A 15,661-nucleotide genomic window follows, 5' to 3' on the forward strand; every position below is an offset into this window, starting at 1 on the left:
GAGGACGAGGCTGATAATTACGGCGCTGTGGTGCACAGCAGGGCCTGTTCCAGTGACTCGGTCAGATGGGGAAGTGAGACAAACTCCTCCCTCCCCTTCCCCCATCCAGGTTCTGTGGTGGGGGGAACAAAAACACACAAACTGCCGTGTTTGGTTTCTGCCTGTAACGCATCACACAACAGTTGTTCTTCTCAGCGAAGCTCATTTCCCCACTCGCAGCAGTTGCCCAGCGCTTCCCTAGTCTTCCCTGTTCTCTCCTCAGACTCTCGCTGCTGGGGTCCAGGTGGACACCTCGAAGAACATAAGAACAGCCACCCTGGGTCAGACCATGGTCCATCTATCCCAGTAGCCTGGCTTCCCACAGTGGCCAGTGCCAGAAGCTTCAGACGGAATGAACAGAACAAAGCAATTACTGAGTGATCCGTCCCCTCTCGTCCAGTGCTAGCAGCTGGCAATCTAGCCATTGATGGACCTATCCTCCACGAACTTACCGAGTTCTTTTTCCACTCATAGTTATTCTTGTGGCCTTCACAACATCCCCTGGCAACGAATCCCACAGGTTGACTGTGCGTTGTGTGAAGAAGTACTCGCTTAGGTTTCTTTCAAACCTGCTGCCTATTAATTTCAGTCGGTGATCCCTGGTTCTATTGCTATGGGACAGGTTAATAACATGTCCTTATTGACTCTCTCACACTAGTCATGATTTTATGGACCTCTATCATCTCCCCCATGTATTCTCCAAGATGAACCATCCCAGTCTTTTTAATCTCTCCTCAGATGGAAGCTGATCCATACCTCGAACCACATTTTGGTGGTTCCTCTTTCTACCTGATCCATATTGGGATGCAGCTCCCAGGTGTCAAGAGTTCCAAATAGAAGCGGTGGAACTTCTGAAAGGCCGACCGGGAAATATACCAGGAAGCGCTGGAGAAGAGAGTAGTGACAATCCCAGCCTGGCATCTCTCGGTAAATGAGACCTACCATTGCTTCTGTGGTGCTATCTACATAGCAGCCTGCAGAGTCATCCCACACGGTTGCTCCCCGGTCTACATCCCCTGTCTCGAGGAGGAGAGCGCTGCCTTGCACAAGCAGTAAGAGGCATCTGGTGACCCAGACGCCGCTGATCATCTGATTGAATCATTGGACACTGCTCGCCGAGCCAGATGGGAGGAGACGACCGAGAGGATGAGCTTTACCTGCTCCAGATGCAAGTCTGGGAGTCGCGCCAACACCTTGGACAGCGCAGCAGCCACCTGCATCCTGCCGTTCAGTGACACCCAACCAGGTAGCCGGACACCTACTGAGAGTGGCCAGAGCACCTTTGGAGAAACAGGTGCGAAGACAAGTGAGGAACGAATGGCGTATATTTCAATACGTACACCAGATCAGAAGCTGCCCACAACCGTTTACTGTAACAGAGCTGGAACAGACACTGGGTAGCATCAAGTGTGGAACAGGTGCGGGCTATCTCCAGAATTCCTGAAAAACCTTGGCCCCCGTGCTTGGCTTTGGTATGTGAAATTCGTCACCAGGATCATCAGTGATGGTAGGTTACAGAAGATATGGCGCACCGCAAAAGTCATTGGCCTCCAAAAGCCTGGAAAGGACCCGAGTCCAGCATCAAGCTATTATCCCATATCATTACTGTCGGTGTACTTCAAGGCACTGGAGCGCTTTGTCCTACCGCACATGTTACCCGACGTGGAGAGAATTTTGAGCCTTGACCAAGCCGGCTTTCGCCGAGGCCGTAGCACATGCGAACAAGTACTCGCACTGACCATATTTGTTGAAAATGGTTCCAGAAAAACTTGAAAACAGGCGCTGTTTTCATCAATCTCACCACAGTGTACGATACAGTACAGCACACTGGCCTGCCCGTGAAGGTATCATAGGTCCTGCCACCTTGGGTCACAGGCGTCATTTAACTATTCCTCCGCGATAGGCAATTCAGAGTCTATATGGGGGAGAAGACGAGTGCTTGGAGACGACAGAGCAATGGGTTACCCCAGGGTACTGTGCTTTCGTGAACCCTGTTCAATCCTTACATCAATGTCCTGCCAACAACAGAGTCACGAAAGTTCATTTACGCAGACGACATCTGTTGCGGTACCCAAGCCCAGACATTTCACCAGCTGATGACACCTTAAACCGGGACATGATGAAGTTCGCTGACTGCTGGAAGACTTTTTGCCTCCAGCCAAGCGTCATAAAAACAGTCTCCAGTTTGGTCTGTCTTCATCACACCAGTGCAACCCGAGAACTGAATGTTTATCTGAATGGTCACGAGGTGAAGCATGAAGTAGAACAGGTCTATCTAGGTGTGACCTTCGACCGCACACTGAGTTATCATTTCCTCCTGAAGAAGACAGCAGCTAAAGTTAAGACCTTAATAAAAGTCTTCAATTTAAAGTTAACAATCTTCTTTGCAAACTGGCTGGTTCACCTTTGGGTGCTCGTGCTCCAACCAGCCCCTCGTCGCCGACCCCACAATTTGCCTGCTCGGTTGTGACCTACCCCATCGCCAATGCTCCCTGTTGAACAGGTTCCGGACCGGGCCACATCTCTGTGCAGCCGACCAGTATCGCTGGGGCTTTGGTGGCAGTCCTTTGTGCAGCTGCGGCGTAACCCAGACGGTGACACACTTGTCAATGAAAGCTGCTGACCAGGTCCAGCGGTGGCCCAGGAGAACTGCATCACCCCACTGGAGATTCCATCGCTTGGCTAGACGACTATGCACACACGAAACAAATACCTTTTCCAATTCTAAAACGTCTTTTTTGACATGGGGTGTCCAGAACTGCACACAATATTCAAGGTCTGGGCACACCATGGTTTTATACAGTGTCATGATGATATTTTCAGCCTTCTTATCTATCCCTTTCCTGTCATTCCGAACACTGTTCGCTTTTTTGACTGCAGCTGCACATTGAGCAGATGTTTTCAGAGACCTCTCCACAATGACTCCAGGATCTCTCTCTTGAGTGGTAACAGCTAACGGCGACCTCATCAATTTATATGTATAGTTGGGATGATGTTTTCCAATGTGCATTACTTTGCATTCATCGACATTGAATTTCATCTGCCATTTTGTTGTCCAGTCGTCCAGTTTTGAGAGATCCCTTTGGAACTGCTTCGCAATGAGCTTTGGACTAAATTATCTTGAGTAGTTTTGTATCATCTGCAAACTGTGACACCTCGCTGATTGCCCCTTTTCCAGACCAATTAGGAAGATGTTGAACAGCACTGGTCCTACCCAGATCCTTCTGGACTCCACTATTTGCCTCCCTCCACCCTGAAAACTGACCATTTTTCCTACTCTTTGTTTCCTATCTTTTAAGCAGTTACTGATCCACGCAAGGACCTTCCCTCTTATCCCTGGAGAGCTGGCCTGCATGGCCCCAGTATCCGCTACCGCTCACGGTGGGGTGCCCCTGGGATCAGAACAGAACATTAGTGTCCCAGGAAGAGACAACAATAGCAAACCAGCTAGGAGGAGGTGACTTCCGTAGCTTGGGTTGCATCCGTCTTAATCTAGGCAGATGCAACTTCTGAAACCCCTGGGGAATCCCTTCCAAAGATGGGACCAGGCTGATGACGTGATCAGTGCAGCCAGTGCAGAGAAGAACACCCTGAAAAGGAACAACATGAATGCTGCAAACAATTGTACAGTGATGTTCCCTCTGGCTGTGAGAGACAGTGAGTGGGGGCCCGCTTTGTGATGAGCTCAACACGGAGGGTCTACAGCTTTTGTAAAACCCCAGCCAGAATAATTTTAGTAACAGCAGCACTGACCAACAGGGGGTGCTCTTCACCTTCACAGTGCTGGAGCTCAGAGTCTCTACTCGGGCAGTGTAAAGCAAGTCAGGCTACACACTGCTGGGCTAGAGAGATCTCTGGGCTTTGGGGCTTTCTATTCCCCAACAGCGCTCACATGACCGAGCTGGTCAAGGGACCCTAGGGACCACTGTTTGGATTCCAACTTCCCAGCCACTCCCTCTCTGCTCCCTGGTCTCTGGGGCAGGGGTTCTCCGACTGCCAGTCTTGCTTGGAGTGGTGCGAGGGTCACGACAAGATCACCAAAACCCAGTGGCTGCTATAACCCAGAGGGGGCAAGCGTTGCCTTCGGCCTGCCCACACTGTCCTGCTGCTGGGAAGTACCACTCAAAGGGGAGCAGTCAGGAGCGAATTGCCTTGATCCTCATGGTCCCCATTGCTCAGCTTGTTCCTCGCTGTCTTTCAGTGGGGCTCCCCTCCAGGAGTGTGCCGTAAAGAAGGGTCTCGGCCCCACCCTTCCCAACAGAGCCTCACCTAGCAGCATGCTCCAATAGCACCCCAGAGCCCCCCAGGAGCACCCATCCTGGTCAGTCCCAACCCCAATCAAGCACAACTCCAGAGCCCAGCAGCAGCCCCTCACTCCTCAAGCCATCGGTCTGCAGCAGCCACATCTCCCAGGGACACCCAACCAGCCAGCAGCCGTCCCATCGGACACACAGCTCCAAACCAGCCAGGGTTTCTTGCGGCCACAAAGCCCTTGGCAAAGAGACGCTGCAAGAGCAGTCACGCACCACTCCCTAGCACCACCGGTACATCATTTCAGGTACCCGGAGCAGCCGGTGAAGAAGTCAGTCACCACAGGGCTGGCGATACCCCAGCCAGGAGCTCCAACCCTGAACCAGGATCAGCTGCTAGTCCTGGCTCGGCTAGAGGCAGGAGAGGAAGGGACTTCCTCTTCCCCTGCAAGGAGTGTGGGGCTGTGTCAGACTCACCCCAAAATACCTTCTCCAGCTGCAGCAAGCTCAGCATCCTCCCCTGCTTCCTGCCCCCATCGCTCCTCAGCTGCAGGGGAGGGGACACTGTACGGGGAGCTGCTCCCCCATCCCCCCAACTCCCATGCATCTGGACCTCCCATATCCAGACATCCCCACCAAGCCTCACCCCGTGCATCTAAAATTCACCTAGCACTCCCTACCCAAACCCCACCCCACTGAACCTCAACTCCTGCATCTGGAGCCCCCTGCACCCAGACCCCCTGCCTCCAGACCTCCACCCCTGCACCCACACCACCCCCACTGACCTCCCTGCACTCAAACCCTGACCCTTATGAGCTCCATCATCCTGAGCCCCACATCCAGACCCCCATGCCACTACCCCCAACAACTGCACCCAGACTCCCCCGCTGACACCCCCATGCCCAGACCCCTCCATTGATCCCCAACCACCTTCACCTGGAAGCCCCTGCACAGTCCCATTGTCCCTGCACTTGGACCCCGCCCCTCCCGAGCCCCCGTGCATCCATCCTGCCACAGTCTGCCTGCACCCAGACTGTCCCACACAGGTGGGACACCTAGATCCCCCCACACTGAGCCTCTTCAGACTTGGATCCTGCCTGGTTCAACCTGCCTGCCCCACACCGAGTCCACCTGGCACAGAGGGGAAGAGTCTCATGGTGTTTCTGGGACAGCAGCTGTTCGAACTTACGAGACAGCATGCCGACACACTCACTCTCCCCCAACACACACTGCCTCTGTCTCTCTCCCTCTCCCGCTCACACACACAGACACACACGTCCTGTCACACACTCCCCCGACCCCCACACCTGCACAGAGAAGAGACTGACGAATAGTTTGTGCAGTAGGACCAGAAGAAACCTGGCCGTGCCCCCCCTACTCGTTATATACAAGGACAGTGAGAGACCCTCCGGAATCCCGGAGCGATTGTGTCTGTTGGGGCCCTGGCTGATGCCATCTCAGCACAGCTCTGCTGGGGAGCTGGCCACATGCAGAGTCCTGGGCTGGGCTGGGCAAGGGCTGAGTCTCTCCTCCCCTGACACAGGCTCTGCCGCTGTGCAGACAGGGCTCCGTGCTCCTCTGAGTGGAGATGCCCATTCTGCTCCCAGAGGAGTGTTGGAAAGTCCCCCGGCAGACAGCTCTCCTGTGGGCTCCTGCCCTGGCCAAGCAGGCATTGCTACTGAGAACCCCAGGGGTCCTGAGAAAGGGAGAGGGGACACACCCCTGCCTCTCAGGAGGTGGCCAGGTTCCTCAGCAGCCCATCAGTTGCTCTACCTTCAATCAAATCCTCAGGGGTGGGATGAATGCCATGACATTGAAAGGCAGAGACGATTTCCAGGATATCGTTATTGCACCTGAACTCTGTGGAGATTTACGGTTCCTTGCACTCTCGGTGTCGGGGATCTAAGGTGGGATGGTCAATTTCTACTCTGTCCGGCAGGGTAAAGCGCTATGCAGGAGCCCGGGGTGGTTCTGCCTCCCTGCCCCTTCCCCTGGGGATGGGTCTGTCTGTGTCTCACAGAGTTAGATTCATGTAGCCGCACCCCGGTGGCTGCCCAGCTCTAGAATGTCTTAATCTTCATCCAGCTGCCTGAATACCTGACTGATCTCTGCCCAACGTGACTGAGCCAAGGGCCTGATCAGCTGGTTAGTGTGGAGAAGGACATCCTGGAAGGAAGAGGCTCAATGCTGGAAGGGACTGGCTAGCAATGTTCCCTACAGGCCTGGAAAGTCAGGGACGTGATCATGGCAAGTGCGACGCTGGCCACTAGGGGGCAATAGTAATCTGTGGGAGCCGACCCCATCGCAGGGAGTGCCTCTGAGTGCTGGTGTGCTCCGGCCCTAGATGTTGGGGAAGGTGCGTGTGCCACACGCTCAGAGGCAGGGGCTGTCAGCGCGCCCAGCACTAGACCCCTCTGCCAGAAATAAACGGGGCATCGCACTTGGCACGACGGCTTAAAGGGAGAAAGAAAAGATGAACCAGCAGCTCCTCACTCGTTCCCGTGGGGCGGCCGGGCCAGACCTGAGCAGGGCTGTGACCCGCTCACGAGGGGCCAGGTTGCAGTTCCCAGAGTGAGGAGCCAAGTGCAGCCAGCCCCGTGGAATGGGGAGTTTCTGCGTCACATCGGGACTGTCCTGGGAACCATGGATTCATGTAAAGTCTGAAAATATCAACTGCCCTCATCCAGCCACCACTCCGAAACTACCCCAATTCCAGTCTCCATTCAACAGCACCCACCTATACAGCACCCACTCCATAAGCTGCCCCAAGACTACTTCCCATGCAATGGCACCCACCCATCCAGCACCCACTCCGAAACCTGCCCCAAAACCCATCCAACGGCAGCCACCCCATCCAGCACCCACTCGCTAACCTGTCACAACACCCATCCAACAGCACCCACCCATCCAGCACCCACTCCATAACCTGTCCTAACACCCAACAGCACCCACCCACCCAGCACCCACTCCATAACCATCCCCCACACCAGTCCCCATCCAACAGAACCAGCCCCAGCACCAGTCCCCATACAACAGCACCCACACCATCCAGCACACCAGAAATGATTACCCCAAAACTGGACACCATTTCTTCCTGCAATGACTGAAAATGGTGGCATGACTCTGAAAACAATTGTGCTCTGGGAGCATGAGCAGAAACCACAGTTTAATTTGAGGTCTCAGGCAGATCAAATTGGAGACTTCTGGGGACAGGGGTCTGCACTTGATGTTCTGAGTACACCAGACCCATTGGGAGCTGCTCACCTCTGGGATAAGCTAAACTTTGTTCTTGCTGATGAAAGGCAAAGCAGTCCTTTCCCCAACAGGTGTCTGAGGGGATTTATGCAGAGAGGCTCTCCCCTGGGTCCCTTCGCTCTTGGGGAGTGAAAGGCAGCAGAAACCAGCGAGCAGGGAGCTGATTTGCATGAAGGGGCCGTTCTCCAGCACTGGGGGTTTAAGAGAGAATCGGAGGGTCCCAGACACACACCCGTTTGCTTCAGGAAGCCGAGCTCATCTGGATCCACCATGGCCTGGGCCCCTCTGCTCCTCACGCTGCTCACTTACTGCTCAGGTATTACAAGCGGGAGAGTTTTTCTCCATCTCTTTAGTCAGGGGATTTTCTCTTCCTCGGGTTCCTGCACGGCCTGTGGTGTGCTCTTGAAATACTGATTGTATCCCCATGTTTTCTCCTCCTGTCTCAGGTTCTCCCGCCCAGTACGTGCTGACTCAGCCGCCTTCAGTGTCTGTGTCTCCAGGGCAAAAAGCTCAACTCACCTGCACAGGGAACAACATTGGGGGCAAGTATGTGCAGTGGTTCCAACAGAAACCTGGCAAGCGCCCCCCTACTCGTTATATACTATAGTAGCAGCAGAGCCTCCGGAATCCCCGATCGATTCTCTAGCTCCTACTCCGGTAACACGGCCACGTTAACCATCACTGGAGTCCAGGCGCAGGACGAGGCTGATTATTACTGTCTGGTGTGGGACAGCGACAGTAGCACTACTCACAGTGACACGGCCAGATGGGGAAGTGAGACACAAACTGCCCGTTGACACAGGGGATCATTTATTCTCATTCTTTCTGGGACAGCGTGAGGGGCCCTTCCTGAGCTGGCAATGGAGGCGTCTTATTTCATCTGCCCACAAACCCTTCTCGGCAGCCTGGGCTCACACTTTGTCTCCTTAGTAACCCCTGGGGTGGGAAAGGGCTCAGCCTTACCCTCCCCTGGCGCAGGCCCCCAGGCTCTGCACTCCAGTGAGTTGACAGGCCCATTCGGAGCATTAGGAAGTCCCCAGCAGACAGCTCTCGTGTGGGGCTCCTGCCCCGGCCAAGCAGCCATTGCTAGTGAGAACCCCAGGGACCTGGGGAAAGGGCGAGGTGCCACACCGCTGCCTCTCAGGGGTGGCCAGGTTACTCAGTAGCCCACCAGCTGCTCTTCTTCTCGAATCGAATCCTCAGGGGAGTGGGGTAAACGCGGCAGTGATGCCGTTACCAAGTGTCCAGAGGGCTGTCAGTGTGCACCTGCCGGACTGGAGTTGTGCAGAGCAGGGATCGAGCGCTTCAGGGGGATCTCACCCCCGAAAGGGGGTTTTGCTGAAGTCCCCACTGGGTTCAACCCGGGGCATCGAAAGGCAAAGTGAGTTCCACGTAACTAGAGCTGCTCCAAACGTTTCAGACAAATAACTTATTCAGCAAAAGGTGCAGTTTCGGTCCAACCGAAAGGACGCACAAATTGGACCAGGCTCGTTATGGCCAGTCACAAACTGGCCAGAGGGGGGCTGGTGCTGCTCTTACTGTTCCTGACACCCCCCCCCATTCTTCATTTACCCAGTGGGGAGGGCGCTCACCTAGACCATGGGCAGCCCACGTTCAACTCCCCGCTCTGGAACCATTCCAAGCCGACTTTTACAAATACTCCAAAACACGTAAAACATTTCAGATTCGATCTCAGCTGAACTGAAGACACGTCCAGTAACGCCGACTATTTAACCATCTCCGGGGCCCTGGCAGAGGACGAGGCTGATAATTACTGTGCTGTGGTGCACAGCAGGGCCTGTTCCAGTGACTCAGTCAGATGGGGAAGTGAGACAAACTCCTCCCTCCCCTTCTCCCATCCAGGTTCTGTGGTGGGGGGAACAAAAACACACAAACTGCCGTGTTTGGTTTCTGCCTGTAACGCATCACACAACAGTTGTTCTTCTCAGCGAAGCGCATTTCCCCACTCTCAGCAGTTGCCCAGCGCTTCCCTAGTCTTCCCTGTTCTCTCCTCAGACTCTCTCTGCTCGGGTCCAGGTGGACACCTCGAAGAACATAAGAACGGCCACCCTGGGTCAGACCAATGGTCCATCTCTCCCAGTAGCCTGGCTTCCCACAGTGGCCAGTGCCAGAAGCTTCAGACGGAATGAACAGAACAAAGCAATTACTGAGTGATCCGTCCCCTCTCGTCCAGTGCTAGCAGCTGGCAATCTAGCCATTGATGGACCTATCCTCCACGAACTTACCGAGTTCTTTTTGCACTCCTAGTTATTCTTGTGGCCTTCACAACATCCCCTGGCAACGAATCCCACAGGTTGACTGTGCGTTGTGTGAAGAAGTACTTGCTTAGGTTTCTTTTAAACCTGCTGCCTATTAATTTCATTGGGTGATCCCTGGTTCTATTGCTATGGGACAGGTTAACAACATGCCCTTATTGACTCTCTCACACTGGTCATGATTTTATGGACCTCTACCATCTCCCCCATGTGTTCTCCAAGATGAACCATCCCAGTCTTTTTAATCTCTCCTCAGATGGAAGCTGATCCATACCTCGAACCACATTTTGGTGGTTCCTCTTTCTACCTGATCCATATTGGGATACAGCTCCCAGGTGTCAAGAGTTCCAAATAGAAGCGGTGGAACTTCTGAAAGACCGACCGGGAAATATACCAGGAAGTGCTGGAGAAGAGAGTAGTGACAATACCAGCCTGGCATCTCTCGGTAAATGAGACCTACCGTCGCTTCTGTGGTGCTATCTACATAGCAGCCTGCAGAGTCATCCCACGCCGTTGCTCCCGGGTCTACATCCCCTGTCTCGAGGAGGAGAGCGCTGCCTTGCAAAAGCAGTAGGAGGTATCTGGTGACCCAGACGCCGCTGACCATCTGATCGAATCATTGGACACTGCTCGCCGAGCCAGATGGCAGGAGACGACCGAGAGGATGAGCTTTACCTGCTCCAGATGCAAGTCTGGGAGTCGCGCCAACACCTTGGAGCAGCGCAGCAGCCACCTGCACCCTGCCGACCTTCAGTGACACCCAACCAGGTAGCCGGACACCACTGAGAGTGGCCAGAGCACCTTTGGAGAAACAGGTGCGAAGACAAGTGAGGAACGAATGGCGTATATTTCAATATGTACACCAGATCAGAAGCTGCCCACAACCGTTTACTGTAACAGAGCTGGAACAGACACTGGGTAGCATCAAGTGTGGAACAGCTGCGGGCTATCTCCAGAATTCCTGAAAAAACCTTGGCCCCCGTTCTTGGCATATCATTACTGTCGGTGTACTTCAAGGCACTGGAGCGCTTTGTCCTACCGCACGTTACCCAACGTGGAGAGAATTTTGAGCCTTGACCAAGCCGGCTTTCGCCGAGGCCGTAGCACAATGCGAACAGTTCTCGCACTGACCGTATTTGTTGAAAATGGTTCCAGAAAAACTTGAAAACAGGCGCTGTTTTCATCAATCTAACCACAGTGTAAGATACGGTACAGCACACTGGCCTGCCCGTGAAGGTATCATAGGTCCTGCGACCTTGGGTCACAGGCGTTCATTTAACTATTCCTCCGCGATAGGCAATTCAGAGTCTATATGGGGGAGAAGACGAGTTGCTTGGAGACGACAATGGGTTACCCCAGGGTACTGTGCTTTCGTGAACCCTGTTCAATCCTTACATCAATGTCCTGCCAACAACAGAGCCCGAAGTTCATTTACGCAGACGACATCTGTTGTGGTACCCAAGCCCAGACATTTCACCAGCTCGATGACACCTTAAAACCGGGACATGATGAAGTTCGCTGACTGCTGGGAAGACTTTTTGCCTCCAGCCAAGCGTCATAAAAACAGTCTCCAGTTTGGTCTGTCTTCATCACACCAGTGCAACCCGAGAACTGAATGTTTATCTGAATGGTCACGAGGTGAAGCATGAAGTAGAACAGGTCTATCTAGGTGTGACCTTCGAACCGCACACTGAGTTATCATTTCCTCCTGAAGAAGACAGCAGCTAAAGTTAAGACCTTAATAAAAGTCTTCAATTTAAAGTTAACAATCTCTTTGCAAACTGGCTGGTTCATCTTTGGGTGCTCGTGCTCCAACCAGCCCTCGTCGCCGACCCCAACAATTTGCCTGCTCGTTGTGACCTACCCCATCGCCAATGGTCCCTGTTGAACAGGTTCCGGACCGGGCAAGGTCTCTGTGCAGCCGACCAGTATCGCTGGGGCTTTGGTGGCAGTCCTTTGTGCAGCTGCAAGCGTAACCCAGACGGTGACACACTTGTCAATGAAAGCTGCTGACAGGTCCAGCGTGGCCCAGGAGAACTGCATCACCCCACTGGAGATTCCATCGCTTGGCTAGACGACTATGCACACACTAAACAAATACCTTTTCCAATTCTAAAACGTCTTTTTTGACATGGGGTATCCAGAACTGCACACAATATTCAAGGTCTGGGCATACCATGGTTTTATATAGTGTCATGATGATATTTTCAGCCTTCTTATCTATCCCTTTCCTATCATTCCGAACACTGTTCGCTTTTTTGACTGGGCTGCACATTGAGCAGATGTTTTCAGAGACCTCTCCACAATGACTGCAAGATCTCTCTCTTCAGTGGTAACAGCTAACGGCGACCCCATCATTTTATATGTATAGTTGGGATGATGTTTTCCAACGTGCATTACTTTGCATTCATCGACATTGAATTTCATCTGCCATTTTGTTGCCCAGTCGCCCAGTTTTGAGAGATCCCTTTGGAACTGCTTCGCAATGAGCTTTGGACTAAATTATCTTGAGTAGTTTTGTATCATCTGCAAACTGTGACACCTCGCTGATTGCCCCTTTTCCAGACCAATTAGGAAGATATTGAACAGCACTGGTCCTACCCAGATCCTTCTGGACTCCACTATTTGCCTCTCTCCACTCTGAAAACTGACCATTTTTTCCTACTCTTTGTTTCCTATCTTTTAAGCAGTTACTGATCCACGCAAGGACCTTCGATCTTATCCCTGGAGAGCTGCCCTGCACGGCCCCAGTATCCGCTACTGCTCACGGTGGGGTGCCCCTGGGATCAGAACAGAACATTAGTGTCCCAGGAAGAGACAACAATAGCAAACCAGCTAGGAGGAGGTGACTTCATAGAATCATAGAATATCAGGGTTGGAAGGGACCTCAGGAGGTCATCTAGTCCAACCCCCTCCTCAAAGCATGACCAATCCCCAATTAAATCATCCCAGCCAGGGCTTTGTCAAGCCTCACCTTAAAAACTTCTAGGGAAGGAGATTCTACCACCTCCCTAGGTAACGCATTCCAGTGTTTCACCACCCTCCTCGTGAAAAAGTTTTTCCTAATATCCAACCTAAACCTCCCCCACTGCAACTTGAGACCATTACTCCTTGTCCTGTCATCTTCTACCACTGAGAATAGTCTAGAACCATCCTCTCTGGAACCACCTCTCAGGTAGTTGAAAGCAGCTATCAAATCCTCCCTCATTCTTCTCTTCTGCAGACTAAACAATCCCAGTTCCCTCAGCCTCTCCTCATAAGTCATGTGTTCCAGACCCCTAATCATTTTTGTTGCCCTTCGCTGGACTCTCTCCAATTTTTCCACATCCTTCTTGTAGTGTGGGGCCCAAAACTGAACACAGTACTCCAGATGAGGCCTCACCAATGTCGAATAGAGGGGAACAATCACTTCCCTCGATCTGCTGGCTATGCCCCTACTTATACATCCCAAAATGCCATTGGCCTTCTTGGCAACAAGGGCACACTGTTGACTCATATCCAGCTTCTCATCCACTGTCACCCCTAGGTCCTTTTCCGCAGAACTGCTGCCTAGCCATTCGGTCCCTAGTCTGTAGCGGTGCATTGGATTCTTCCGGCCTAAGTGCAGGACCCTGCACTTATCCTTGTTGAACCTCATCAGATTTCTTTTGGCCCAATCCTCCAATTTGTCTAGGTCCCTCTGTATCCTATCCCTACCTGCCACCGTATCTACCACTCCTCCTAGTTTAGTATCATCCGCAAATCTGATGAGAGTGCAATCCACACCATCCTCCAGATCATTTATGAAGATATTGAACAAAACCAGCCCCAGGACCGACCCCTGGGGCACTCCACTTGACACCGGCTGCCAACTAGACATGGAGCCATTGATCACTACCCGTTGAGCCCGACAATCTAGCCAACTTTCTACCCACCTTATACTGCATTCATCCAGCCCATACTTCTTTAACTTGCTGACAAGAATACTGTGGGAGACCATGTCAAAAGCTTTGCGAAAGTCAAGAAACAATACATCCACTGCTTTCCCTTCATCCACAGAACCAGTAATCTCATCATAGAAGGTGATTAGATTGGTCAGGCATAACCTTCCTTTGGTGAATCCATGCTGACTGTTCCTGATCACTTTCCTCTCGTGTAAGTGCTTCAAGATTGATTCCTTGAGGACCTGCTCCATGATTTTTCCGGGGACTGAGGTGAGGCTGACTGGCCTGTAGTTCCCAGGATCCTCCTTCTTCCCTTTTTTTAAAGATTGGCACTACATTAGCCTTTTTCCAGTCATCTGGGACTTCCCCCGTTCGCCATGAGTTTTCAAAGATAATGGCCAATGGCTCTGCAATCACATTCACCAATTCCTTTAGCACTCTCGGATGCAACTCGTCCGGCCCCATGGACTTGTGCACGTCCAGCTTTTCTAAATAGTCCCTAACCACCTCTTTCTCCACAGAGGGCTGGCCATCTACTCCCCATGTTGCGATGCCCAGCGCAGCAGTCTGGGAGCTGTCCTTGTTAGTGAAGACAGAGGCAAAAAAAGCATTGAGTACATTAGCTTTTTCCACATCGTCTGTCACTAGGTTGCCTCCCTCATTCAGTAAGGGGCCCACACTTTCCTCGGCTTTCTTCTGGTTGCCAACATACCTGAAGAAACCCTTCTTGTTACTCTTAACATCTCTTGCTAGCTGCAGCTCCAGGTGCGATTTGGCCCTCCTGATTTCATTCCTACATGCCCGAGCAATATTTTTATACTCTTCCCTGGTCATTTGTCCAATCTTCCACTTCTTGTAAGCTTCTTTTTTATGTTTAAGATCCGCTAGGATTTCACTGTTAAGCCAAGCTGGTCACCTGCCATATTTACTATTCTTTCGACACATCGGGATGGTTTGTCCCTGTAACCTCAATAGGGATTCTTTGAAATACAGCCAGCTCTCCTGGACTCCTTTCCCCTTCATGTTATTCCCCCAGGGAATCCTACCCATCAGTTCCCTGAGGGAGTCGAAGTCTGCTTTCCTGAAGTCCAGGGTCCGTATTCTGCTGCTTACCTTTCTTCCCTGTGTCAGGATCCTGAACTCGAACAACTCATGGTCACTGCCTCCCAGATTCCCATCCACTTTTGCTTCCCCTACTAATTCTTCCCGGTTTGTGAGCAGCAGGTCAAGAAAAGCTCTCCCCCTAGTTGGCTCCTCCAGCACTTGCACCAGGAAATTCTCCCCTACATTTTCCAAAAACTTCCTGGATTGTCTGTGCACCGCTGTAGTGTTCTCCCAGCAAATATCAGGAAAATTAAAGTCACCCATGAGAACCAGGGCATGCGATCTAGTAGCTTCTGCGAGCTGCCGGAAGAAAGCCTCATCCACCTCATCCCCCTGGTCCAGTGGTCTATAGCAGACTCCCACCACTACATCACTCTTGTTGCTCACACTTCTAAACTTAATCCAGAGACACTCAGGTTTTTCTGCAGTTTCATACCGGAGCTCTGAGCAGTCATACTGCTCCCTTACATACAGTGCTACTCCCCCACCTTTTCTGCCCTGCCTGTCCTTCCTGAACAGTTTATACCCATCCATGACAGTACTCCAGTCATGTGAGTTATCCCACCAAGTCTCTGCTATTCCAATCACGTCATAATTCCTTGACTTCACCAGGACCTCCAGTTCTCCCTGCTTGTTTCCAAGGCTTTGTGCATTTGTATATAGGCACTTGAGATAACCTGCTGATTGCCCCTCATTCTCAGTATGAGGTAGGAGCTCTCCCCTCACAGGAAGCACTGCCTGTGCTTCCTCCCAGTATCCCGCTTGCCCACTTACCTCAGGGCTTTGGTCTCCTTCCCCCGGTGAACCTAGTTTA

At 52.3% G+C, this 15,661-nt stretch overlaps 6 protein-coding genes and 1 gene segment (V, D, J or C); all 7 read left to right on the forward strand.

Annotated features, from left to right (window-relative positions):
- Positions 1–15,661, forward strand: part of LOC102937026 (immunoglobulin lambda-1 light chain) — a 537,592-nt gene that overhangs the window by 413,311 nt on the left and 108,620 nt on the right. The gene's annotated exons all lie outside the window — the stretch shown is intronic.
- The window catches only part of LOC102941305 (immunoglobulin lambda variable 3-21), a 550,568-nt gene that overhangs the window by 405,443 nt on the left and 129,464 nt on the right, over positions 1–15,661 (forward strand). The window lies entirely within an intron of this gene.
- LOC122461352 (immunoglobulin lambda-1 light chain-like) overlaps positions 1–15,661 on the forward strand; it is a 567,620-nt gene that overhangs the window by 393,998 nt on the left and 157,961 nt on the right. The window lies entirely within an intron of this gene.
- Positions 1–15,661, forward strand: part of LOC102941083 (immunoglobulin lambda-1 light chain) — a 389,283-nt gene that overhangs the window by 272,830 nt on the left and 100,792 nt on the right. The window contains exon 1 of one of the 25 annotated variants that reach the window (XM_043529692.1): positions 7,792–7,860. The exons of the other annotated variants lie outside the window; for them this stretch is intronic. Coding sequence (XP_043385627.1) covers positions 7,815–7,860 — 46 coding nt within the window. The 5' untranslated portion in view covers positions 7,792–7,814. Of the gene's footprint in view, positions 1–7,791; positions 7,861–15,661 lie in introns of those variants that run through there. 25 annotated transcript variants of the gene reach the window in all.
- LOC122463057 (immunoglobulin lambda-1 light chain-like) overlaps positions 1–15,661 on the forward strand; it is a 375,063-nt gene that overhangs the window by 237,761 nt on the left and 121,641 nt on the right. The gene's annotated exons all lie outside the window — the stretch shown is intronic.
- The window catches only part of LOC102935130 (immunoglobulin lambda-1 light chain-like), a 376,593-nt gene that overhangs the window by 217,027 nt on the left and 143,905 nt on the right, over positions 1–15,661 (forward strand). The window lies entirely within an intron of this gene.
- The window catches only part of LOC119563806, a 331,177-nt gene that overhangs the window by 163,789 nt on the left and 151,727 nt on the right, over positions 1–15,661 (forward strand).

The sequence above is a fragment of the Chelonia mydas genome, chromosome 15, assembly GCF_015237465.2.
Source record: "Chelonia mydas isolate rCheMyd1 chromosome 15, rCheMyd1.pri.v2, whole genome shotgun sequence".
In the NCBI taxonomy this organism is placed as follows: Eukaryota; Metazoa; Chordata; order Testudines; family Cheloniidae; genus Chelonia; species Chelonia mydas.